At 34.2% G+C, this 27,692-nt stretch overlaps 1 protein-coding gene and 1 pseudogene across 2 annotated transcripts; both read left to right on the top strand.

The window, feature by feature from the left end:
- The first annotated feature begins 1,050 nt into the window (after positions 1 to 1,050).
- LOC120119206 lies at positions 1,051 to 6,585 on the top strand (annotated as a pseudogene).
- Positions 6,586 to 23,103: 16,518 nt separating this feature from the next.
- Positions 23,104 to 26,941, top strand: LOC120119360 (putative E3 ubiquitin-protein ligase XBAT35). 2 transcript variants are annotated; one of them, XM_039139167.1, is made up of 10 exons: positions 23,106 to 23,381; positions 23,478 to 23,592; positions 23,912 to 23,992; positions 24,113 to 24,201; positions 24,319 to 24,410; positions 24,521 to 24,602; positions 25,076 to 25,178; positions 25,295 to 25,378; positions 25,701 to 25,786; positions 26,199 to 26,941. In XM_039139167.1, exons 1-10 carry the CDS (start codon positions 23,280 to 23,282, stop codon positions 26,859 to 26,861), a joined length of 1,497 nt encoding a protein of 498 aa, XP_038995098.1. In that variant the 5' UTR covers positions 23,106 to 23,279; the 3' UTR covers positions 26,862 to 26,941. The 2 variants fall into 2 exon arrangements, with proteins under 2 accessions (XP_038995100.1, XP_038995098.1); XM_039139169.1 differs by lacking the exon at positions 25,295 to 25,378 and having other exon boundaries at positions 23,104 to 23,381.
- Positions 26,942 to 27,692: the final 751 nt, after the last annotated feature.

The following is a 27,692-nucleotide window of genomic DNA, read 5'->3' as shown; positions in this document are numbered from 1 at the left end:
CTAGAAAACAGTGGTTTCGGTTGGGGTCCCAAACCCTTCAAATTGTTCAATTACCTATTAGAGGAAGAGGAATTTCCAGAAATGATGATATTGACAATCCAAGGCCTTAAAGAAGATAATAGAAGAAGGGGCATTATGAGTATCTTAAAAAAATTTAAGGCAGCGGTTAAAAAGTGGTCTGGTAAACAGTTTCTTAAGCTTTATGAATCGATTGCGGAACTAGAAAAGATGATCCATGAGATGGAGTTGGGAATGCAACAAGGGTCCCAAATAGTGTTGTTGGTTTAATTGATGAAGCTTAGGAACGAGTTAAATGGATCATAGACGGGGATCGAAATTCCATATTTTTTCATCTTTGCGCCTCAAATAGGAAAAAAGTGAATAATATAAAGAACTTGAATGTCAATGGTAGGATTGTTTCTGATCCAAACCGAATCAAATCATGTGTTTTTGAATTCTTTAAAAAAACGTACAATTCGACATCCACCTTGGAAGTTGAGAATATTGACCTCATCTTCTCCAAGCTTACTGAGGTCTAGAGTTCATTCTTGGAGAGGCCTTTCTTAGAAGAAGAAATATGGGAAGCCATAGCTTCTTCAGAGAGCAATAAAGCCCCTCGCCCGGATGGGTTGAATTTGGATTTTAAAAAAAAATTTGGCCAAGTCTCAAGATGTTAATCTGAAATTTTATAAAGATTTTTATTTGGAAATGTCTTGGAAGAAGAGGTCAACCATTCTTTTATTACATTCATTCCCAAGAAATCCAACCTGAAATGTTTGGAGGATTACAGACCTATAAGCTTAGTCGGGGGAATATATAAGATCCTTTCAAAGGTGCTTTTCAAGAGGCTTAGAATGTGCATTGACTCCATCATCTGTCCTTCACAATTCACCTTTATCTTGGGAAGACAGATTCTTGACTACTCATTTATAGCAAATGAAGGCATATATTATTGAAGAAAGAAAGACCTTCAAGGAGTTACTTTCAATGTGGACTTCAAAGGGGCACGACATGGTTGATTGACCAATTCTATTGAAAGTCCTGGATAAGATGGGGTTTGATAGGCGGTGGTGCTCGTGGATCTTGAAGTGCATCTCCTCCGCCTCTATCTCCGTTCTAGTTAATGGATCACCCACTGAGGAATTCCCAATAGCTAGAGGTCTTCGTCAAGGTTGTTCATTTTCTCCCCTCTTATTCAATCTGGTGGGGAGTTGCTGAGTTTATTGCTCACCAAGGCAGTTAATTTAGGTATTTTTAATGGCTTTGCTGTTAGGAAACCCGAGAATTCCTTCATGCTTTCTCACCTTCAGTTCGTAGATGACTTACTAATTTTTTGCAATGTTACTCTCTGTCAGATTAAAAATGTTAAAATAGTGTTAGGTATCTTTGAAGTGATGGCAAGGCTTGAATTAAATATCTGCAAGAGCATACTATTTGGCGTTAATTTAGAAGATAAAGTTCTCAATGATTGGGCATCGACTTCTAGGTTGTTCAGTTGGTGTCTTCCCTTCTGAGTACCTTGGAATCCCTCTTGGTGCTAAAAATAACTCAGTCTCATTGTGGGAGCCTGTGATTCAAAGATTTTACAAAAAAACTAGCAGGCTGGAAAGTGCACACCCTATTTCTTGTAGGAAGAGATGTGCTTGAGAGACCGATTCTAAGCTCGCTACCTATTTTCCTTATGTCAATTTTCAGAATGCCCATGTCGGTTCAGAAGAAATTGAACTCCATCATGACAAGATTTTTGTGGGGAGGTTCGAATGAGAAGGGTTGAATTCACTGAGTAAATTGGTCAACAGTTTGTCAATTTAAAGATAAAGATGGGTTGGGAATTCTAAATATGAATATAATGAATCGAGCACTGCTCGAGAAGTTGACTTGAAAATTTGTAAATGATAAGAGATCATGGTGGAAGAGGGTGGTGTGCAGCAAATATAATTTAGATATTGGATCCATCTCGATGGATAATGTTCCGTTTCCTCAAGCTTCTTAGATATGGAAAGGAGTGATAAAAAACTTTTCAAAGAATGACAAATATGGTTTATGTTTGCGAAAACACTTCCAAATTCAAGTTGGCAATGGGTGGCCAATTTTCTTTTTGGCATGATGATTGACTGGGTAGACTTCCTCTAATGATTCAATATCTAAGGCTGTTCGCCCTATCATATAACAAAGATGATAAAATCACCGAGTTTAGGGCTCTTAGCTCTTCGAGTTGGATCTGGAACATTCAAATGCGTAGGAACTTAAGTGATTGGGAACTTGACTAGTGTGTTGAGTTAATGTCTTCACTATGTAATTTTAATTTTGGCTCCTTAGAGGAGGATTATTTCGTTTGGACTGGCAATGGGAAAGATTCCTACTCGGTTAAATCCTGCATCAGAATTTTGTCTGATTCAACTAAATCTGATCCTATATGGTCGAATTGGGTTTAGCTTGGGGTTGCGCCCCTAAAGTGGAGTCGTCTGTATGGTAGGTAATTCATCAAAAAGTGATTGTCAAAACTAAACTTATAAAACATGGAGTCCTCGAGATGGATGATAATCTATGCCCTTTATGTCGTCTAGAACATTGAGTCTGTATCCCATCTATTTGTATCATGTAGAGTTACGCGAGAATTATAGTACCAATTCATGCAGTTTTGGAAGGTGTAACACCCTAATTTATGGGCTAAATTTTAGAAATTATAAAGTGGTGAATTTAATTGGTATTTTGGAAGAAAATTGAGGATTAAATTATAAAATCGTAAAGTTGGCAGACCATTTTAAGAAGTGCAGGAAGTTCAGTGACTAAACTCATGGTTTACCCATTTTTCTTTAGGCATGTAATTGTATTTTGTTTTATATACGAGTCTAAAAATCTGTTTTATTTTTTTAATAGTGACAAATGATTTTATGAGTTTACAAGTTTTAAAAAAAGTTTTAAATTTTCTGCTATTTTTAGAGTGGGTCGCTCCAGTGGCCCTAATGTGACACTCCAGATCGGAGCGGGTTACCCGCATCGGTCTTAGGGGACCACATTTAATGGTATCAGAGCTATGGTTTGAGTTAAAATTTTTCAAGATAGACCGGCCGGTCAAATGTCAAAATATGTCTGATCAGTACATGCCCCTAGACTACAATCGTACCTCTCTGAGCCGGGACTCTAGGGCTAAGTCCCTATCTATAACGAGTAAATCGAAATTTCTATCCGTTAAGGCTATACTTGTACAAAAAGGAATACCAGTAACATCTGTCTAAACACTATGAAGTACCTCACGAGCCATGTGAGAGTTATTTATCTGAAAAATTCTGACTCGACTCCATAATGAAATTGTGATATGCTGTTGCTCTATGAAACTATTCACGTAACCAAGGTTGAATTGATTTCACAAGAATAAAGTTGTTTTGATTATTTACTTAGACTGAGGGAGAATTATGATGAGAATGTATACTCAGCTGGTTAAGGATTAGTAGAGGACACATACTTTTGTAAAAACTACTTGAAGATATGAAAGAACTGATGGAAGTTTCATTTATGCAATAATGTGACATGAATTAATTTTGAGGACGAAATTCTTTTAAGGATGGAAGAATTGTAACACCCCAATTTAGGGGCTAAATTTTAGAAATTATAAAGTGGTGGATTTAATTGATATTTTGGAAGAAAATTGAGGATTAAATTATAAAATCGTAAAGTTGGCAGACCATTTTAAGAAGTGCAGGAAGTTTAGTGACTAAACTCATGGTTTACCCATTTTTCTTTAGCCATTGAATGTATTTTGTTTTATATACGAAAATCTGTTTTATTTTTTTAATAGTGACAAATGATTTTATGAGTTTACAAGTTTTAAGAAAAGTTTTAAATTTTATGTTATTTTTACAGTGGGTCGCTCTGGTGACCCTAATGTGACACTCCAGATCGGATCGGGTTACCTGCATCGGTCTGAGGGGTTTAAGAAGGTGTGTTCAACCTTGTTAATAATCCAACTTTTCTAGTAGCCTGGGTTAAGTTAGTCCCTCATTCTACAATCTGGAACTTCATTTCTGACGCTGTGCTTTGGTCAATATGGTTATCTAGGAACTCCTTAATCTTTTAGAACGGGTTCTAGATACTTCAAGTTATTTTTTCTAACAAGATGCAGACTGATAGCATGGTTTTCGGTAAAATTCTATTATTTATCATTCCACATGGACTACCTCTTTAGCGGATACCTGTTCAGTTTTTAAGAAGAAAGTTTCTCCTCTTTCCGCTTGGGCGCCTTCTCCATCGGGTTTTTTTTTAAAGTTAATGTTGATGGATTGGAGTGCTGGAGGTATTGGAGGCTTGGTAATTCAATCAGCAATTTCCTTGGATCCTTTTCGGATTCTATAAGGCCTGGTCCTCTTGCCATGTCCAAACTATTGGCAATAAGAGCTGGATTATCATTTTTTGTGGAGTCAGAGTGGTCATCAAAGGGGCATCTGATTTTGGAAAGTGATTGTTCTAAAGCTTTAGAATGGATAAAAAAATCATGCTTCCCACCCCATTTCGGCCTTTCCTTTTAGCCAACTGTGAGGGAGATTGTCTCTTTAGTGATGGAGCGTAATGTGATTCTTCGACACATTCAAAGAAATGCAAATGTGGAAGAATGAATTGGTTGTTCTGTTTTCTTCTAGGTCCTGTTATTTATGTTTTAGAGTTTTAGGAAGTTTCTGGTGTAAGGTTTTGGAGTCGATATCTAGCAAAATTGTATTGTGGTCAAGTTGTATTGGTTTCTATTTCTAATAAAACTATCAAGTACTATTTTCCTCCTCCTAGTGTTTGTCGAATTATTATTTTAGAATTCAACGAATAAGAATGATTTTTTTAAAGAGACATCTTTTTTTTCTATAATTCTTTTTACTCAACATTAATATATCTATAATTCTTTTTACTCAACATTAATATATCTAATTACGACTCTTCATTCAAATTAAAAATGATAAACCACATATTTTCGATATAAACTCATCGTTAACGTTCATGTGAAGTTATTTTTTTTTTTCAATCTTCTCAAATCTAAAACTTTTTAGTTTCACAGAACTAAACGATGTCCCCAATGAACATGTCATCATTTCATACTATTCGAGGGCTTAAGCCACGTGCGTTTTAAGAAACAGTTTGTCGTTTTTGTTGCAATCGTCTCAATTTGACCAATTTTATTCAAAAAATAAATAACAAAAGCAGTCCATGTGAACATCATAGTACTCTCTTTACATAGTTGAAAAAAACCATAGAACCCAACAATGAAATGTCATTTTCAAAGCTTCTTTGGATGCTTCATTTTCTTTTCCTTTTTGCTTTTAAAAAACGTCACATTGTCACGTCTGCTTAATTATAATTTAATTGAAAAAAAATCATGTTTAATTGGTAAATACCTGAAACTTTTGTCAGATGAATGCACTTGCGTTCTTCCATTACACGACAAATTGAGAAATCTATCAAGAAAATTGGCGAGCCTTACCCAAACAAGCTGGTAATTTTCCTTTCTTTCTTCTTTAGTTCATAACAGGAATTTAATTAAGGATATGGTATCGGAATAGCAGTAATAATATCTTCCGAAATCGTTATTATACTACTGTAATATTTATAATAGTAATTTCTATTTTAATAATCATAATAATGCGGCGTAAGCGAAAACGGAACTGCGCCAATAATTTAAATTCATGGTTCATAGAGTAATTTTTCTGGAAAAGTTTTCCAACACATTGATTAGGGTTTATCTGATAATTGTGATTGAACTTGTTTGTGTAGGCCTTCTAAGATGCGGGAAGAGTTGCAGATTACGATGGATAAACTATTTAAGGCCTCATATTAAGAGGGGGAACTTCACTTTGGAAGAGGAGGAAACCATCAATCAACTGCATGAAATGTTAGGGAATAGGTATGTGTATGCCTACAAAAAGCGTTACTGGTCTAATTATCCCCCTATCCCTGTAATCTTCGAAACTTTTGACATTTAGTCCTTAAGCTTCTGATTCCAGGAACTTAGTTCCTCCACTTGTTCAAATATAAGTGAAATCAATTAAATTGTTATCAATTGGACTTTAATTTTCAAATAAGAGTAGAAAGAAGACTAAATTTTGGTTTTGAAAACTGTCAGGTGGTCAGCAATAGCAGCGAAATTACCAGGAAGAACAGACAATGAGATAAAAAATGTGTGGGACACTCACTTGAAGAAGAGACTCAAGCCATATCAGACCAAACCAGGCAATGTCAAGACCAAAAACAAGATCGAACCCGAGACGTCCATCACAAGCCAATCGAGTGACGAGGTCCCATCACCATCATCATCATGTGAAGTTTCCTCCATTACAGACACAAGTGATCATAGGGAAGCTGACAACGTCCAGGCTGAAAACATGGTGGTTTCCTGGGAATGTTTCCCATAATTGATGAAAGTTTCTGGTCCGATAATCCGACCACTCCGCCGTTAAACATCGAAGCGGTCTCCGATGAAGTAGGTTCGTTTTCGATGATTGGAGCTCACCAGAATCTTGATGATGATTCAATTGAATTCTGGTACGACCTGTTCATTAAAGCTGGAGGTGAAGGAGATTTCATTGCACACTTGTAAAGAAAACCAGTTCAAAAAGCAAAGTCTTGTGAGGAAGATTATCGTTTCATTCAAAGTGACAATGACGACATCAATTGGAAGACCTTTTGGTGGTGGGTGGCCAGACAGAAAAATAAGAGGCGAATGGAAAGATTGTCTTGGAAACACTTGGTGGATTGGATGGAGTAGAAAATTCGCAAACTAACAAATTTATTATGAGAAGGATGATAATGACAACAACTTATTTTATTACGGTACATTTCTCTTTGTATTTGCAAAGCTTAATTTATGTGCTTATAATAAAATTGACCATTCATGAACTTGTAATATATATTTTTTGTTTTACAAATCCAAATTTTATATTTACGCAACTTTTTTTTTTTAAAAAAAATATGTATGCAACTATTTTTTTCAACTACTATTTGCATAAATTTTTATACCAAGATGACCACTTAGGCTTTGCTTTATATTTGCATAAATTACTTTTTAGTTATAATTCTTAATACCCAATCTATTATTCAACTAATCCAAATCAAATTACGAAGATTTTTTTATGAAGATGAGCCTCTCAATTTAATTTTTTCCTCTCCATAATATCATAACTCTAATCCTAAATTTTAATAAATTATTAATAATTAAATTTTCATTTGAAATAATTTCACATAAGTATAATATTAAAATTGTTAGGCCAAGTTATATTATTTTATTTTTGAAAAAAATAGTTTAAATTATTCTTGAAACTAATTACCTGTTTTGATGAATTGGAATGTTCAAAATGTATGGGGACTAATATAGACTAAAGGTCATAGCTTGGGGATGAAATTGAAATTTTCAAAAGGTTACGAACTAATTTAGAATGATAACCATAGTTTAGGGATAAAATTAAAATATTAAAAAGTTTAGATATTAATTAAAAATAGAGATTATAGTTTAGGGACATATTATGCGATTAACTCTAAAAAATGTTTGTATATATATTTTAAAAATTTTAAATAAATAAATAACTAAGTGTCTTTTATATTAATGTTAGATTTACTTGGAGAAAAAATAATATTTGCACGACCAAGAGACCTTAGTAGTTAAAGAGGCGGTTGTTATCTTTAGAGATTTCAGGTTCGAATATCAGTTATTACAAGGTATTCGAATCATTTATTGTCAAATAATTGAGAGCTTTTAAAACAAATATTACAACTTGTAATCACTCTATCAATAAAAAAATAATAACTTTACTTGGAAAAATAACTACTTTTTTAAAAACAAATTAACATAATTTTGACTAATAAAATAAATAATAAAATTGACCCTAAATTATATAAAATAAATTATAAAAAAATTATATTGAATTTAATTGTAAATAATTAGTAAAATTATAAAAATATATATAATTTAAAAATCTTGTATTAGACTCGCATCAAGTTTTATACATGCATTGACTTCGCTAAAATAAATATATATTGAGTTTCTAATACTCAATTGAGACATTTCAATATGTGTTATAAAGATAGCCGAAAGACGATGAATACATAAGAAGATATTTTCATCAAGAAATACTTAGATCTCATCTAACAAATCATTCCAAACATAAAAAATAATTTCAAATAATTTTATTTTCTATTGATATATTATTGTTGTTAGAATTTTGTGATAAATTCATGATTATACATGTATGATTTCAAAACTAAGATGAAGGTTTCGAAAGTGACAATTTTGATAGCCAAAATATGGTTGTTTAGTTGCAGATATTCATTAAATTAAAAGGTAGAGTTGGATGCGACGTTGGTAGTTGGATTTCTTAACAACTCACATATGAGGTTGATCACCCGTTGAGTACAATGCTCACTGGCAGTTGGAATTTAATCTGATCACGTCGCTGCATGCTGATGCTTATGGTAAAGGTTTTATTAGACATTAAGTTTAAATTATTTTCCACTCTATGTACCAAACACCCAGAGTTTATAGACTTCATTAATGGATGAGTTTACAATAAAATATCGACATACAGTTACCCTGAAATTTTTAATTAATAATTTTTTTTCTATAAAAGTCAGTTTTCTAAAAAAATATACGAAAATAATTCATTTTTAAAATTTAAAAGTATTTTTAAAAAAATATAATTTTGTCGAAATTTTTAATTCATCAAATTATTCTAAAACTATTCATTTATTTAATTATTGTTGTATTTATAAAAATTTTAATTTATAATATTCAAAATTCAAAAGTTTCCATTATCACACAAACCAAACGATTGAGTGGTTAAAGAGACTGATTGTTATCTCTTGAGGTCTCAAATTTGATCACGATATCTGCAAAGGTAGGTATATGAATGTTCAATATCAAATGGTTGAGAATCTATCGAACATATACTACCTTATAATCACCCAGTATTAATAAAACATTCAATTATCAAATAATGAATTTATTTTTTTATTAAGAGATGTGATTCAATTTTCTAATTTTTTTAGAAAAAAATTAAAAATACAACCGAAAAATTATAATATAACATTAATAAGAAAATACTTTAAATTTAAACAAAAATAATCGAAATAATCCTAAACTTTTAATAACATATCAAATAATTTATATGACCCAAATTTAATATTTATAATATGATATTAAAAATAATATTTAATTTATTTCAACGAACCTAATAAAAATTATTTTAAATAAAATTAACATTAAAATAAAATATAGTTATAATTAAAGAGATACATGAGACATTCTTATTAATTTAGTTAGTCAGGTCACTTCTTTAATGATAATTAATAGTATTGTACCTATTTTATAGTAAAATTTAAAATTTAATGTCTATTATATAATTTTTTAAAAATTTAATCTTTAAGAGTAAACATTTTTGGTCTATTGGTCTTACCTATCTTTGTTCCCTCATATTTCCTTAAATCATGTGCTATAGACCCTCTTCCTTCTCTTAAAGACTCATCTGCACTTACCATTTAAGTAGAATTATGATTAGATTTAAAATTTATAAAAAATATATCTATTTAAAATCAACATTTAACAAAATTTAATCACTATTTATAAATTGGGTAAACTACATATTTAATACTTAAATTATTATTTTTGTTCTATTTTAGTCACTCGAATATTTTTTGTTTTAAAATTATTTTTAATGTTACATTTTGATTTTATTTGACTACCTACAGTTAAAAAATTAATAATAACATTGATATATCATCATAAAGTAATGTTACATTAGATAAGAAGTCGCTTAGGCGTCTTCAGGCTTAGGCGTCTTTGACATAATTGTTAGAAACAAGTCGCTTCTTAATAAATGGTTGTGGAGGTCCAATAGTGAACCGAATAGCATGCGGAGAAAGACGATTGATGCTAAAATGAACAATGACTCAAGAAACCTTCTTCCGAGTTTTCCCCAATGTAAGAAAACCTCTTGGATTTAGAGAAATATCGCACGACCGCTTTCCAACCCAAATGACGCTTTTATAGGTAACTTGCGCTTTTATACTAGGCGATGGTCAAAGAATTGATTTCTGGGATGAGCTATGGGCGGAAGCTGTAACATTCTCAATACCGGGTTAGTGACTAAATTGTAAAGTCTCAGAATTTGGTGGTTAGAATAAAATGAATGAATAGTATAAAGATTTACATGTAAATTATTGTATAGGATGAAATTGATAGGAAGAAGGAATGGAAGGACAATAGAGTAATTGCAAGGAAAAATAATTAAAGAAAGGATAATTATGTATATATAAGGATACACGTGGGTGGAAGGGGAGAAAACACCCAAGACTTCTAGAGTTCTCTTCTTCTTCTTTCTTCCTTGTGCGTGTGAACAAAAGCAAAGGTAAGATTTCTGATTATTGAGTTTCTCGTTAAATTTAATATTGGGTTTTGATTATTAGATGATAACTAAGCTTAAGGAAAGCTTAAGTTATCTTAACATCAAAGGATGATTGAGTTAGGAGGGATTTAAGATTTGAAGTTCTTAAATGAAATCTTGGAATAGAGTTCATAACTAGAATTGAAAGTTAAATTTGACTTGTCATAAATCTAGTTAAGATATACGAAGTGTTAAAAGTGGAATTCAAACATGTTGATTTATTAATGTAATTCTTGAATTACATATGAAGGATAGAATTTGGAGGTTTAAGATGAAATAAATGAGTATAAATTGGTTTAAGGATGTGTACTATAGTTAGGAATGAAAAAGAGGATTAAATATGAAGGATTTAATCCAAAATGAATGAATTTTCGGGTTCAAAAAGAGGATTCTGGGCAGAGTGCATCGATGCATATGCATCGATGCATCAAGGTTAAAACCCAGAAATTGTTTGAAGGTGTATCGATGCACATGTAGTGCATCGATGCACTCTTTTAAAATAAAAAGATCGAATGCAATTAGTGCATCGATGCATAAGGCATGCATCGATGCATCCCATTAATAATAAAACATCGAATGTATTTTATGCACCGATGCACAAGTAGTGCATCGATGCATACCTTCATTAAAAGAGGAAATTGACATTTATCTTAATATAAAGAGTGAACCATTAGAGTATATTAGCTATAATACTGATATAGATCCATGTGTGATTATGTAGATACTAAAAGTAAGCTTATTCCGGAACGATCAAAGGATTAGAATCGAATCAAAGCAAAACTAAGGTGAGTGCATGCTATATGTATAGTATAATGGAATAAGACTTGTGATAAATCTAATTTCTATATTGATTTTCATAGTACAATAGTTGTGAACATGCATACATGATAATTATTGTAATACATGCATAAGGCATATATATGTTCATGTGATTGGATAAATGATGTATATATATGAATAGATGCAAATACACATGTGATATGATATGTGATATGAGAACATGACATGAGCTACATGATCACAAGAGAAATGATATGAGCTACATTATCACAAGAGAAATGACATGAGCTACATGATCACAAGAGAAATAACATGAGTACATGAACATATAAAATAAACGAATAATTCCTATAGTATACGATATGAGAGCTATAGGTGTAATTGGCATGCCGAGAGTCGAGGGTATAATAGTCCTTCGGGACGTAGTCCTTCGGGACATATATGGCAGTCCTTCGGGACGAATACTGAACTAAGGTTTGGTGCCCCATGAGGGAATTGATACGAGCTGTGGTGACAACATTAGTGCACAACCTCAATGCACTCACATACCTCTATTCTCAATAATATACATGGGCAATTGAAATACAAAGTAAAGTGAAAGTGGTACAAGAAGGCAAGTTTTGTACATGCATGATATGATTATATATGTTATTGTGTAATAGATACATGCATATTGAAATGTCATGAAGGAAATGGTAAAAATGCATATTCATAAAGATATTGTTGCATATTCATTTATTGCCTCACTAAGTCTATGACTTAGTGTGTAAGTAATTTACACGTAGGTACCAAGAAATAAGAAGATTCAGAATAGCAGTGGCACGGATAGCAACATTACTAAGAAACCATATCAGAAGTAATTGACAAAGTAGGTATTTTGTTGTGTATAAAGTGTTGGTATGTAATAAGTGGTTAATTACGAATGCTCTAATCGATTTTGTATTAAGTGGTCTCTCTTTTATGTAAATTAAAGTATTTTGTTTTAATGAAAGTTTTAAATTCTCGGGATTTTTCTTTAAGAATTAAAGTTTGAAAAGTTAACGTGACATCTTGGACTTGTATTCAGGTTGAATATGAGTTAGGGGTGTTACATTTAATGGTATCAAAGCTACGGTTTAGTCGATTCTCGGCATAAACCGGAGTCTAGAGTGTCTGATAATGTATACATACCAACAAAATAGTGGAAACTTCTGATCTGATGGAATAGTAAGTATGTTGTTTTGCTAATAGAACTATATGGTAGTATTTTTATAGATGTCCGGACGAGGTAGTTCTAGGAATGAAGCGAGAGATGATAGACCCGCTGAAACTAGTAATTCACCTGCCCTGGCCAGGCAGAGTGAAGAACAGACATCCTCTGGAATGCCTGTAAATGATCAAGATGTATTCTTTAGAACGTTAGATGCGGTATTGAGCGTTTCCAACCTCCTGTTACTTCAACTCCAAAAATGAATGTTGCGAAAGAGTTGAAGGGATTAGGAGCTCCAGAGTTTAGAGGGGAAGCCGATGAAGGTCCTGTTACTGCGGACCTTTGGCTTAATGACGTGAAGGTCATGCTTACGGGACTTCATTGTTTCGATACTGAGAAGTTGGATGGAGTAATTTCCTTGTTGAGAGGACAAACAAGGATCTGGTGGACCAATGTTACATTGAGGATGTCTAACGCCCAAGTAACTTGGTCATTATTTTTAGAAGAATTCAAGCATAAGTACATCGGAGATCAATTTGTTCGTCAAATGAAGCAAGAGTTCATGAATTTGAAGCAATGGAATCACACTGTATATGAGTACGAGTGTGAATTCAATAAGTTGAGCTGCTTTGCTGCCGAGTTAATTCCTACGGAGAAGGATACTTGTGAGTGGTTTGTAGAGGGGTTACGTCCTCGGTTGAAGGAAATATTAATTATATTGAATTTATCCTCGTTTCAAGAGGTAGTCAACCGTGCCAAGGCTCTGGAAAGAGCTCAGAACGAGAGGTTTGAAAATTTGAAAGCTCAGACAGTCAAAAGAACGGTTGCTTCTTTAAGTTCCGCACCATCAAAAAGGGGCAGAGATGCTGGTTTTCGACCCCAAGTTAGATCAGAGTCAGTGGCATCCTCCGCTAGAGGATCAAATCAGATAAGAGGTAAACAAACTCAGTCAGTGGGATCTGAAGCTGGGAGATCTAATCAGAGTCAAGCCAAACAATGCTTATATTGTGGAAAGAATCATTTAGGGTTATACCAGATGATTTTTGGAGTTTGCTTTAGATATGGGGACGCTGGGCATTTCTTTCGCGATTGTCCAATGTTAACCAGTGAAGCTACACAGCTAGAGAGATCTATTTCTGTAGGCCAGAGAGGAAGAGGTAGAGGCAGAGGAAGAAGCTAATCGGAATCCTCTGCTCAACAGGAGATACACTCTACTGCTCGAGTGTACAACCTCAAGACCAATGAGGATTGTGATGACCCAGATATTATAAAATGTACCTTTCTATTGTTTGATAAAGGTGTAATTGTATTAATTGATACGGGGTCTATATATTCATACATTACTAGTAAGTTAGTGAAAGAATTGAATATTCCGTTAGAAACTACTAGCAATGAGGTGATAGTGACGAACCCATTAGGGCACAGTGCCCGGATAAATTTGGTGAGCCGAGGGTGTCCCATACAAATTCAGGGAATTGAATTTCCTGCTAATCTGATGAAATTACCTTTCGACGAATTTGAAGTGATACTGGGAATGGATTGGTTATATCGTTATTACGCTAATGTCGATTGTAGATTGAAAAGAGTAACGATGAGAAGTCCAGAAGGGGTAGATGTGGTGGTATTTAGTGAAGGATGGAATCCATTGGCAAATGTAATTTCAGTAATGTCGACGAAGAAGTTATTGCTACAAGGATGTCAAGGGTTCATTGCTAATGTGCTGGATGTTAGAACCAAGGAGAAAGGGATTGAAGGAATTCCTATAGTCAGAGAATTTCTCGATGTATTTCCTGCAGAGTTGCCAGGTTTACCTCCCGGACAGAGAGGTAGAATTCTAGATTGAGATAATACCGGGAACAACGCCCATTGCAATGACACCATACATGATGGCTCCAAAAGAGTTGCAAGAATTAAAGATTCAATTACAAGAGTTACTAGACAAAGGGTTTATTAGACCAAGTGTATCACCTTGGGGAGCTCCTGTTCTATTTGTTAAAAAGAAAGATGGATCAATGCGTCTTTGTATCGATTACAGACAGCTCAATAAAGTGACCATCAAGAACAAGTATCCACTTCCCCGAATTGACGATTTATTTGACCAATTAAAGGAAGCTTCAGTGTTCTCAAAAGTTGATCTACGTTCGGGTTATCATCAATTAAAGATTCAAGAGAAAGACATTTCAAAAACGGCGTTTAGAACAAGATATGGTCATTATGAGTTTATCGTGATGCCGTTTGGAGTTACGAATGCACCAGCTGCTTTTATGGATCTAATAAACAATATATTCCAACCTTATTTGGATCAGTTTGCTGTGGTGTTTATTGATGATATTTTAATAGATTCAAAGTCATAAGAAGATCATAGTTCACACTTATAGATTGTTTTACAGATTTTACGAGACAACTAAAACCGCACGAGAAGAATTTTCCAACACACGACCTAGAGATGGCGGCAGTAGTGTTTGCTTTAAAGATCTGGCGTCACTACTTGTATGGTGAAAAGTGCTACTTGTATACGGATCACAAGAGCTTAAAATACTTGATGACTCAGAAAGACTTGAATTTAAGACAAAGAAGATGGGTGGAATTTCTCAAGGATTATGATGTTGTGATTGATTTCTATCCCGGAAAGGCAAATGTGGTAGCTGATGCCTTGAGTAGAAAGACGTTTGCAGCTTTGCGAACTCTTGATGCTAGATTATCGTTAAGAGAAGATGGTGCAATTTGTGCAGAATTGACTGTCAAGCTAGCATGGCTAAATCGAATTAAAGAATTGCAAGCTAAAGATGGAAAGTGTTTAAAGAAGATACAACAGATAAGAAATGGAGAGGGTACGGATTATGAGATTAAGTCTGATGAGAATTTGTATTATCGAGAAAGATTGGTAATTTCGGATGATGATGAATTAAAGAATGATTTGTTAACGGAAGCTCATTGTAGTCCATTGACAATGCATCCGAGAGGGAATAAAATGTATATGGATCTCAAGAGTCGATATTGGTGGCCGGGAACGAAGAAAGACATTACGAAATTTGTATCAAAGTGTTTGACTTGTCCACAAGTCAAAGCTGAGCATCAGGTTCCGTCAGGATTGTTACAACCAATTTCAATTCCTCAATGGAAATGGGAAAACATAATGATGTATTTTGTCACGGGGTTGCCTTTAACTCCGAACAAAAAGGATTCAATCTGGGTGATCGTAGATAGATTGACTAAGTCAGCCTATTTTATTTCGGTACGAACTGATTTCTCCATAGATAAGTATGCAAAACTGTATATTAGAGAGATTATACGTTTACATGGTGTACCTATTTCCATAGTTTCTTATCGAGATCCTAGATTCACATCACGATTTTGGAAGTCATTACATGGAGCACTGGGAACTCGGTTGAACTTCAGTACAATGTTTCATCCTCAAACCGATGGTCAATCCGAGCGAACTATTCAGATTCTGGAGGATATGCTAAGAGCTTGTGTCATTGAATTCAAAGGATCGTGGGAAAGGTATTTACCACTTGCTGAATTTGCGTACAACAATAGTTATCAGTCAAGCATCAAAATGGCTCCCTGTGAAGCTCTATACGGAAGAAGATGTCGTACACCCTTGAACTGGTATGAACTTAAGGATCGAGAAGTTATTGGTCCTGAGTTGATTCAGATTACGGAAGAAAAAGTTCAAGTAATTCAGAATAATCTGAAAGCTGCAGCTGATAGACAGAAATCATATGCTGATTTAAAAAGGAAAGAGATTGAATTTCAAGTCGGAGATAAAGTGTTCTTGAAAGTGTCTCTGTGGAAGAAAGTATTGAGGTTTGGACGGAAAGGAAAGTTGAGTCCTCGATTCATTGGACCTTACGAGATTACTAAGAGAGTAGGACCAGTAGCATATCAGTTAATTTTGCCACCTGAAATGGAAAAGATACACAATGTATTTCATGTCTCAATGCTTAGGAAATATCGATATGATCCATCCCACATTGTGACTACTGAAGAAATTGAAGTTCGACCAGATTTAACTTATGAGGAAGAACCTGTTCAAATATTAGCTCACGAAGTCAAGCAACTAAGGAACAAGACTATTCCATTGGTTAAGGTCTTGTGGAGGAATCACAAAGTAGAGGAAGCAACATGGGAACGTGAAGAGGACATGAGGATTAAGTACCCTTACCTCTTTGCATAATGAAAATTCAAGGACGAATTTTCTTAAGGGGAGAGTTGTAACATCCTCAATACCGGGTTAGTGACTAAATTGTAAAGTCTTAGAATTTGGTGGTTAGAATAAAATGAATGAATAGTATAAAGATTTACATGTAAATTATTGTGTAGGATGGAATTGATAGGAAGAAGGAATGGAAGGACAATAGAGTAATTGCAAGGAAAAATAATTAAAGAAAGGATAATTATGTATATATAAGGATACACGTGGGTGGAAGGGGAGAAAACACCCAAGACTTCTAGAGTTCTCTTCTTCTTCTTTCTTCATTGTGTGTGTGAACAAAAGCAAATGTAAGATTTCTGATTATTGAGTTTCTCGTTAAATTTAATATTGGGTTTTGATTATTAGATGATAACTAAGCTTAAGGAAAGCTTAAGTTATCTTAACATTAAAGGATGATTGAGTTAGGAGAGATTTAAGATTTGAAGTTCTTAAATGAAATCTTGGAATAGAGTTCATAACTAGAATTGAAAGTTAAATTTGACTTGTCATCAATCTAGTTAAGATATACGAAGTGTTAAAAGTGGAATTCAAACATGTTGATTTATTAATGTAATTCTTGAATTATATATGAATGATAGAATTTGGAGGTTTAAGATGAAATAAATGAGTATAAATTGGTTTAAGGATGTGTACTATAGTTAGGAATGAAAAAGAGGATTAAACATGAAGGATTTAATCCAAAATGAATGAATTTTCGGGTTCAAAAAGAGGATTCTAGGCAGAGTTCATAGTGCATCGATGCATATTCATAGTGCATCGATGCATCAAGGTTAAAACCCAGAAATTGGTTGAAGGTGTATCGATGCACAGGTAGTGCATCGATGCACTTTTTTAAAATAAAAAGATTGAATGCAATTAGTGCAACGATGCATAAGGCATGCATCGATGCATCCTATTAATAATAAAACATCGAATGCATTTTATGCACCGATGCACAAGTAGTGCATCGATGCATACCTTCATTAAAAGAGGAAATTGACATTTATCTTAATCTAAAGAGTGAACCATTATAGTATATTAGCTATAATACTGATATAGATCCATGTGTGATTATGTATATACTAAAAGTAAGCTTATTCCGGAACAATCAAAGGATTAGAATCGAATCAAAGCAAAGCTAAGGTGAGTGCATATTATATGTATAGTATAATGGAATAAGACTTGTGATAAGTCTAATTTCTATATTGATTTTCATAGTACAGTAGTTGTGAACATGCATACATGATAATTATTGTAATACATGCATAAGGCATATATATGTTCATGTGATTGGATAAATGATGTATATATATGAATAAATGCAAATACACATATGATATGATATGTGATATGAGAACATGGCATGAGCTACATGATCACAAGAGAAATGACATGAGCTACATGATCACAAGAGAAATGACATGAGCTACATGATCACAAGAGAAATGAAATGAGTACATGAACATATAAAATATAAGAATAATGCCCATAGTATACGATATGAGAGCTATAGGTGTAATTAGTATGCCAAGAGTCGAGGGTATAATAGTTCTTCGGGACGTAGTCCTTCGGGATGTAGTGGTTCTACGGGATATATATGATAGTCCTTCGGGACGAATACTGAACTAGGGTTTGGTGCCCCATGAGGGAATTGATACGAGCTGTGGTGACAGCATTAGTGCACAACCTCAATGCACTCACATACCTCTATTCTCAATAATATACATGAGCAATTGAAATACAAAGTAAAGTGAAAGTGGTACAAGAAGGTAAGTTTTGTACATGCATGATATGATTATATATGTTATTATGTAATAGATACATGTATATTGAAATGTCATGAAGGAAATGGTAAGAATGCATATTCATGAAGATATTGTTGCATATTCATTTATTGCCTCACTAAGTCTATGACTTAGCGTGTAAGTGATTTACACGTAGGTACCAAGAAATAAGAAGATTCAGAATAGCAGTGGCACGGACAACAACATTACTATGAAATCAGATCAGAAGTAATTGACAAAGTAGGTATTTTGTTGTATATAAAGTGTTGGTATGTAATAAGTGGTTAATTACGAATGCTCTGATCGATTTTGTATTAAGTGGTCTCTTTTATGTAAATTAAAGTATTTTGTTTTAATGAAAGTTTTAAATTCCTGGGATTTTTCTTTAAGAATTAAAGTTTGAAAAGTCAATGTGACATCTTGGACTTGTATTCAGGTCGAATATGAGTTTGGGGTGTTACAGAAGCTCTGTCTCTCAATGACATGTTTACGCGAATTTTAGCATTAACTCTGAAGAAAGATGACAAAGTGTGGGGTTTTGGATTCAAATCAAATAGTTCATGAGAATGGTCAATAGAGCTTCGTAGGAAGTTGTTTGATTGGGAAGTAGATCAATGGCATCGGTTTATGGATATTGTTAATTCCGACGTTGGTAATTCAACAAGTATTGATTGTCTAAAATGGGTGGGTAATTCTTCGGGCTCCTATGCTCCAAAAGGCTACTACGAGAAAATTACATGCGAAGGGGTTAATGTTGATCGTACATGAAGTCTATCTGGGCAGGTTTTGCTCCACCAATCGTGGAAGCCTTCGTGTGGATTCCGGTTAAATTTGAACTCTTAAAAAGGGGAGTGATTTCTCAAGATTCTGGAAAATGTGCATTGTGCGGTAAAATAGAAGAAACGGTGAACCATCTCCTTTGCCAATGTGAACTGTCTTGGGAAATATGGCAGGAGTGGTGTTCTTCTTGGAGCATCAGCTTTGTTATACCGGGTTCCCTGAGAAGCTTATTTATATCGTGGGAAGATTTGTTGGTAAAACCGTCTCTTAAAGCGTAGTGAAAGCTCACTTTTTTTGCTATTGTCTGGACCATTTGGTTGGCACGTAATGAGGTAATTTTCAAGAATGAAACCTTCGATGTGACAAGCATCTTTGATTTAGTGTTAGTGCGAATTGGATTTTGGGTAAGAAGCAATTAGTGGCCAGAAGTGATGTTTTCCATCAGTGATTTCATAAGGCGTCTATCGACATTATCATTAGAAACGAAGCAACATTCGAGGTCGATTGTAGGTTCTTGGTCTGCTCCTTCTTAAGGCAATCTAAAGTTCAATGTAGACGCGGCAGTGCAAGGCAGCGTAGGTGCAGCTGGAATCGAAGCCATTCTTCGAGACCATAAAGGTAAGACCCTCATCTGGTTTTCGAGACATATCGGAATGTCGGACCCTATTGGGGCGGAGCTAGCTGCCATTTTAGAAACATGCCAAGTTTTTTCTCCTCTAGATGGGTAGAGGATAACGTTTTGACAATAGAATCAAATTATTTGATGGCTGTTAAATGGATTGAGAAGCTGAATAACGTGTCCATGGCTTTTGAAGAAATTGTTTGAAAGTGCAATAAGATTTGTGCTATGCATCACTAGAAGGCAAGATTTGCGCATAGAGAAAGTAATGTAGAGGCCCATGAGTTGGCTCAACAAGGTGTCCGAGGAGTCCATCCGTACATATGGATGAAGGCTTGAGGGGTGTAGATTGGGTTCGTTCTAGTTTGATGTGTTGCAGGTCTACCCCTGTTTTTTCCCTTGGTAGGAGACAGAGAGTAGTTCCTCAGTGAAACTATTGAGCTGCTTGTTAGGCTATAACAGAACTGTTGTGTACGTGCCTGCACTATAGTATAGTTAGTTAGCTTAGGCGCCAAAGTTGTTAGTCTGTTAGCATATATTGTTAGTTTAACAGACTAGTTTCATTAGCTATAAAATGGCGTGCTTGTAAGTGACAAATCAATGAATTCAGTCTATTCTTTCAGCTTATACATTTTTCAATATGGTATCATTCGCCAAACGGTCATGCCCTTTTTGTTCGTCCGCTGCATCCTCCTCTGTTACTGCCGGCTTCTGTTTCCAGCGCCGCTTAAAACGGAAGGCCGTCGGCGTACGGAGACTAAACCAGTTCATACTGTCAGGCAAACGAAGGGGATTCCTGTAGTGGAAGATACCGCCCAAGCTTCTGATGCATTACCCCTTCCTTTGTATCTAACGAATGTGGTGTTCCTCACACTTTTCTTCTCCGTAGTTTATTTTCTTCTTTCCCGTTGGCGCGAAAAGACCCGAGTTTCAATTCCTCTCCACGCCGTCACTTTTTCAGAGGTAAATGAAGTCTTACTTTGTAAAGAAGATGCACGTACAATCCCTTATCGCCAAGCTCTTGATGGCTCGCTTCCTTTACTGTCTTCTTGTGCACCCAATGTAACTGCCTAGAAACTATTCGATGGAAAGCCTGTTAGAGTTACAATCGAGGAAGCTGCCCGTAAGTCCCTTGCATGGAGAGATTAATGGATGCGGAGGGTATATCAGAAACTGAAGCAGTTTACAATTTTGTGCTAAGCATGGCAATAAGTTGTTGACATTGCTGTGTGGTAAGTAATCAGTTGCAGTACTTTTGTTATTGCTAGTACCATTGACATTACCAGCATTACTAGTACAAACATAGCCTGAAGATTCATAAACTACATCAATAGACGCAACATGAGAAGTCTTAGAATGAGAACCATACTCTCGAGGGTAACCATGTAGTTTATAACACTTGTCTTTTGTATGTCCCAACAAAAAGGTCCTTGTCCTTGTATAAAAGGATGAAGAAGAAAGAAATGAAGGTGAATAAGAAGAACGAAAGGAAGCATCGACACTTTCGATTCAAAAAGAATGAAAGGAAACATCGACACTTTTGATTTAAGTGAACGGGAGGAAGTATAAGCACTTTTGATTCAATTGTTCATCTTTTCATCAAGAAGGTTGAGAAAGTAGGGGGAATATTAGGCTATAACAGAACTGTTGTGTACGTGCTTGCACTATAGTATAGTTAGTTAGCTTAGGCGCCAAAGTTTTTAGTCTGTTAGCATATATTGTTAGTTTAACAAACTAGTTTCATTAGCTATAAAATGGTGTGCTTGTAAGTGAGAAATCAATGAATTCAAATCTATTCTTTCAGTTTATACGTTTTCCAATATTGCTGTCGTTACTCTTATGTGTCTTTTTTTCTTTCATAGCATAGATCAAGAATTGAAGATTCGATTCCTGAACCTCTTTCAATCTGATTGTTGAGTAAGCAAGCTTGTATTGGAATTGCCATATTTCAAGTGTGTTATGATGTGATTAACATTATCGCTTTGTTTATGGTTGCTCAGAGGGGTTAGTTGAGAGTATTCAAGAGGGTTATATTGCCTTTAATCTTGAGTAGGACCGCATATTTGATGCAGATGGAACCAAAAGGAAGTCATGTGTTTGGTTAGAATTTGAATGTATGGAGGTTTTTTAACGAGGTTCATGTTCGTGTCCCGGTGTGTACGAGTTAATTTTATAATACAATATCTTTTTAAAAAATTTATTATTTTTTAACGATTAGTGACCAAAATGAAACCAAAACGTAATATTATATATGGTTTAGAGAAAAAAATAATAGTTAGGTGATAAAAATAAAACAAAAAGTGAGTTGAGAAACTAAACGATTACCCTGATAAATTTCATTCTATAAAATTAAAGGTGAATATAATTTTTGTTATAGAATTTCCCTGTAGTAATTATATAATCAACAATTCTATTCTTTTCGTAACATACGAAACATTTCCAAAAATTCTCATTAAATCAACCGCGTTTTAGGCCAGCGGTTCCTATAAAACTAATAAATAAAGGGTAAATCGAGCCAAACGTAACTGATCTATGCACAGGTAATTCCTTTAGTCATTAAACTTTTAAATATTACGATTTTATCATTAAATTTGTCTAATTGTTATAAAATTGATCATTAAAATATTATAATTATTATAATTTCATAATGATTATTTTGTAATAACTCAAATATTATTTAAGCATAGTTTACAGACCTTTGATATATTTTACCCATTAATAAAAAGTCATAGTTAAACTAAATAAAAATGTATATGTTTAAACTAAATATATTTTTCCAATCAAAATGGAAGCTTGAACATTACTCAACATGTATATTTACAAAATGGAAGAATACAGCTTCTAATTTATTTACTACATACATTCGGAAAGGTTAAAGTTAGGAGTGTAATATTTTAATTTAATATTTTTTATTAAAAATTTAAGTACAAACAATTAAATATATTGTATATTATTTACGTTATAATATTATTTATTATTATACATTAAATTTATGGGTTGAGTAAAAAATCTGTGATATAGATGAATTTTTATATATTGTAAATTTAAAAAATAAATCTAATTGAATTGAGTGACTAAATCGAAATAAAAACTTAAGTTTAGTGATGATTTTAAAATAAAATAGTTTACTGACTAAAATAGAATCAAAATAATATCTGAGTGACTATGTTTGTAATTTACCTATGTGTTTTTAGGGGGCAAAAGGTCTCGAAAAACACTTTAGGGGACAACTAGGTATAAATGGTATAGTTTAGGGGGCAATGATGTATTTAATCCTAATATTTATTGTTCCATGACTTCGAAATTTCTTCTCTGTTAAGAATCTCATAAGGAAATTTAATAACAATATAGTTTTCCCTTTTAAAAAGCTCACAATCTTTCTCAGTTTCTCGATCCTAACTTTGGAACTTGTTTTTCACTTCGTTTTCCAGGAAACAGTTTTTTCCTGGGAAAATAACGAGCCCAATTTTCCATCGTACCGAACAAAAAATAGAACAAGAAGCTTTTTTGTTGTTGAATGGGGCAACAACAATCGAAAGACGAATTGCTATACAATCAAGTCAATTATGGTAATTCAGAAGGGATCAAATCTCTTGCACGTGAAGGCGCGGGCCTTGAGGTAGCTACTAATTCATTTGATTTTCCCCCTTCACTAATCACTGATTATTAGGCTTTCATCGATCAATTAATCTGTTCTCTGGGTTTGGATTGACAGTGGATTGATAGAGAGGGGAAAACGCCGTTGATATTAGCGTGTTTGAATCCACAGCTTTTTGGTGTAGCCAAAACTTTGATCGAACTCGGTGCTAACGTTAACGCTTATCGTCCAGGTTTCTATTCTTGTCGATTTTATTATTATTTTCCTAGGGAGTTTATGTAATATATTCATTTCTATGAGGAAAAAAATTGGGTTTTGTTTAATTCGGGGTTTAAGAAAATAATAATAGTAATTTCTAGTAGCAAGATATGATTGTCAAGGACCTTTGTTTCTTTAAGTTTCCCATTTTGCCTGCTGAAGCAGAAAACATTTCTGGTAGTTTTCTCATGGACGTTAACCAAATTGCAGCTATAAGGTTTTCATAGAAAAAAAGCTTTGGAGGCTTAATCAAAATGATTTGTATATTAGCTGATTTTTTTTTCTGTGCTTAGGTAGGCTTGGCGGGACACCCTTGCACCATGCAGCAAAGAGAGGCCTTGAAAATACAGTCAAATTACTTCTTTCCCATGGAGGTTCATGTTTTATTGAATTCTGTTACATACTATGCTAAAACCAAGTGATTAGTTGTTACAGAAGGAATACGTTTGATTTTAAATTTCTAGAGTAGATAAGTGACTTTTTTGAATTTTCAGCTAATCCATTGGTGATGAATGATGATTGTCAAACACCTCTAGAGGTTGCTAGGGTGAAAGGAAACGTCAATGTTGTGCGAGCAATTGAGGTATAAATCGAAGTCCATTCCAATATCATAATTTTATTATCTATTCAAAACTTTTACATTTTCTTGTATAACTACGTGCTGCCTTTAGTGAGATTTTTTTTCTCTGATGCCGTGCAGGATCACACATGTTTATTCTCTGGTTGGATGAGGGAGTGCTATGGGCCAGGGTTCATTGAAATGTTTGTTCCTCAATTGCTTTCAAGAAAAGTGTGAGTATTATTGTTTACAATACCTTTTAATTTCAATTCATTTTTGCAAGAAATAGCATTTTCTCTTTCCTAATAATTTGTGTATCATCTCATTAATGCTTTTAATGCAGTTGGGCTGTTGTTCTACCTACTGGTTCCCGAAATAATGGCAAACCCTTCAAGTTGGAGCTGGCCATATATTCTAGTTTGCAGGTATTGCAAGTATAATTTGTCTCTTTATGAGTATGGCAATGCAAGTCTAAGGATGCAAAAGGAGGTAAAATGAGCCAAATAATATGCTCTTCAAGCTAGCTAAATCAGGCTTATGCCTTTTATCAACTTGAATTCTTACTAGAATGATAGCTGAAATAAATCATAAGATAAAATCCTCAAGCTTGACTTAAACTGGCTTGAATCTGATCATTAAGTTAGTTTTGGCTTTTTTTGTTATAACCACCAGTATCCGATTTATTAATCAAGTTTCGGCTTTTTTAAATGCTTATAATGCTATTATACCCATACATGTCCTATTTGTATATATTGAAGGATTTTACTTTCAATTGATTACTATGGTATTGGATATAAAATATATGGAGGCAGCGCGCTGCTTTAGATTGTCCTGTTTAAACTTTTTATTCTCCTTAAATGCTTTTCCATCACTTACTGGGTAATTGGTGACTTAACAGGAAGCCCAACCACGTACAGTTATTTCATTGTGGAAAGCTAATTTGGAGGAGCCGAAGCTCAACCAGCCTGATCCTTCTGTGGCAATTGTCGATAATTCCAGCAGTAATTTCTCTTGCCAATACTTCTAGTTGTCAATCTTTTCTGGCTATATTATGGAGTTTGAGATCAGATTGATTTCTGAATCAACATGCTTTGATTGTTTTCATCATTATGCATAGTCTCAAGACGCGGGAGGCGGAGACGAACTATTTACACCTCCCGAGAGGCGAGGTGTAAAGCTGGAATAGTTAGGCGTAAGCATGGTAATTTTCAATCATTTCCAGTTGTTAGATAAAACCCTGAAATATACTCAAGTTGCATGTAAGAGGATAAAACCAGAGTATTTTGTACTGGAAATCATTAGGACTTCAAATTGCAGCTTCACCGTACCCCAGTTCGGTAGACTTTCTTTAGATATCTGGGTTTCTTTTCACCTTATGACAACTATGCCTATAATTAGATGAACATTGTTTATTTGCTTTGATGTCCGGATAGTACTACAAATAATTATGCGTTCCATTTTTTGATGATAAATGTTTTTTCCTATGTTACAATTCACCTCAACATGATCTGTTTCTTTTCCAGAAATACGCATTAAACTTGCACCAGGCAATGAAAATGACCGACAGCAGCTGCAGTGGTTTTGTGATGCATGCAAAGGGATTCCTCAGGTACTTTACTCGCCCTTGCATAAAGTATATTATACTTCAACGAAAGGAGCAATTCCTTTACCATCAGGATTACATTTACTTTAATTTTTTTTAAATAGTACTAAGAATTTTTTGTTGGAGATTGTTGGGTTTTCGAAAAGAAGTTACTGTATCTTAACAGATATGGAATTGTCACATAATCTTATACACATGAATAAAATTTTCATTGAAATTACATATCAACTTCTACAAGGGTACTGTTTTGTTTTGTTTTTCGGGTGGACTGTCGAGTTGCAGCCAGCTTATATGCAGTAATGAGTAAAAACAGTGTACTTTGTTGTCCATTCACCCAACTTTTAGAAATATGAAACATTTTATTTATAATACCTTTTCACACAGTCTCCATGTTTATTATGACATCGGAAATATGCAGGCCAGGGGTCCTGCATTTCTGCATGTTTCTCAGTCTCCGACTGCTCCGGCAGTTGCACCAGCAGATGAAGAAGATTTAGAATTAGCAATGGCAATCAATGCCTCCATCCAGTCAGCTATTGCAGAGACGCCCAATTTTGATTTTCACTCCGGCAATGAAGCTAGTTCATCCATGGTTTGGGCCGCTGCAAGTACTAGCGGGTTAGGTGGCTCAGCAGGACCGATAGTGGTTCCTCCTTCAAAAGCAAGTAGTAGTGAATGGAAAATGACCGAAGCTGGCTCCAGTAGCAACACAACCGCAAGCACCAACATCCTTGATAGTAACATGTCGTCCAACCTTACGGGGGTAAAATCTGCAGATTCAGTCCCAACAGCACCACCGGCCACAGACGAAATTGTAGCTGATGGTCCAATTAAATATCCATCAATTGATTCAACGCCCATCACAGCTGAAAACTTACCTGCTAGTGCTGGTCAAACAAAAGAAGATGGAGGCCCTTCTTCATGCACGATATGTTTGGATGCTCCATCGGAGGCGGCTTGTGTTCCCTGCGGCCATGTTGCCGGATGTATGTCATGCTTGAACGAGATCAAAGCCAAGAAATGGGGTTGCCCTGTTTGTCGTGCGAAGATCGAGCAGGTTATAAAGCTGTATTGTGTTTGATCAATTTTGCATCTGAAATTTGTATAAGCTATTAATGTTTTTGGGTGATTTCTGGACATTGAAGAAGCTTGTCTCTATTTCTGCATTGCTACTTTTTAATGTCTGTTTTGAGCACTGCTACTTTTTAATCTCTCTATTTGAGCATTGCTACTTTCTAATATATAAGATTTTATTATATTTAACGTTGTTGTCTTGTTTAAATAAAATATTTATATAAAAAAGTTTATAAAAATTTATTCAGTACATTATATTTTTTAAAATATTCTTAATTTTAAGATATTATTTAGTTATTCTATTTTTCAACGTTCATTATAAAAGCTTCTTTGTTCTTAAGGGTACTTTTTTTATTTTGTTTCCAAAACTATTTTTTGAGATGTTTTAGGGGTTGTTTGTTTGGCTCTTAATGGAATCATTCAGCGTTGAATGCTGAACCGTTCAGCGTTCAGCATTCAGCGTGTTTGTTTTTCACCTCTGAATGATTCAGTGCTGATTGATTCAGCAAAACAATGTTGAATGATTCAACATCAAAGTACATTCTGAATGATTCAGAGCTATTATCAAACAACATGTCACATTCAGAGCTAATTCTTACAGAGCCTCTGAATCATTCAGCATTTGAATCATTCAGCGCTTAATCATTTTGAAGTAAACATTACTCTAAAATTATAAAAATAAAAATATGCGTCTTATTTTTCAAGATCGTTTGAAATATTATAGTCAATCAGAATACGTCACATGATAATTTTTTATTTATTGAATTTAATAAAAAAAAGAAAATAATATGTAAAGTCTTTAAGATTTTATTTAAGTTCAATTTAGTCCCTAAAATAT

This window comes from Hibiscus syriacus, unplaced genomic scaffold, assembly GCF_006381635.1.
Source record: "Hibiscus syriacus cultivar Baekdansim isolate YM2019G1 unplaced genomic scaffold, ASM638163v2 tig00110332_pilon, whole genome shotgun sequence".
Taxonomy (NCBI): domain Eukaryota; kingdom Viridiplantae; phylum Streptophyta; class Magnoliopsida; order Malvales; family Malvaceae; genus Hibiscus; species Hibiscus syriacus.
This window is presented reverse-complemented; position numbering and strand designations above follow the sequence as displayed.

What these genes read in the sequence shown, in the direction of transcription:
- LOC120119360 (XM_039139167.1), top strand. Translation starts at nt 23,280, where the DNA reads ATGGGGCAACAACAATCGAAAGACGAATTGCTATACAATCAAGTCAAT. An exon ending in CCATATATTCTAGTTTGCAG is followed by an intron (nt 24,603 to 25,075) that starts GTATTGCAAGTA and finishes GTGACTTAACAG; the next exon opens with GAAGCCCAACCACGTACAGT. An exon ending in AATTGTCGATAATTCCAGCA is followed by an intron (nt 25,179 to 25,294) that starts GTAATTTCTCTT and finishes CATTATGCATAG; the next exon opens with TCTCAAGACGCGGGAGGCGG.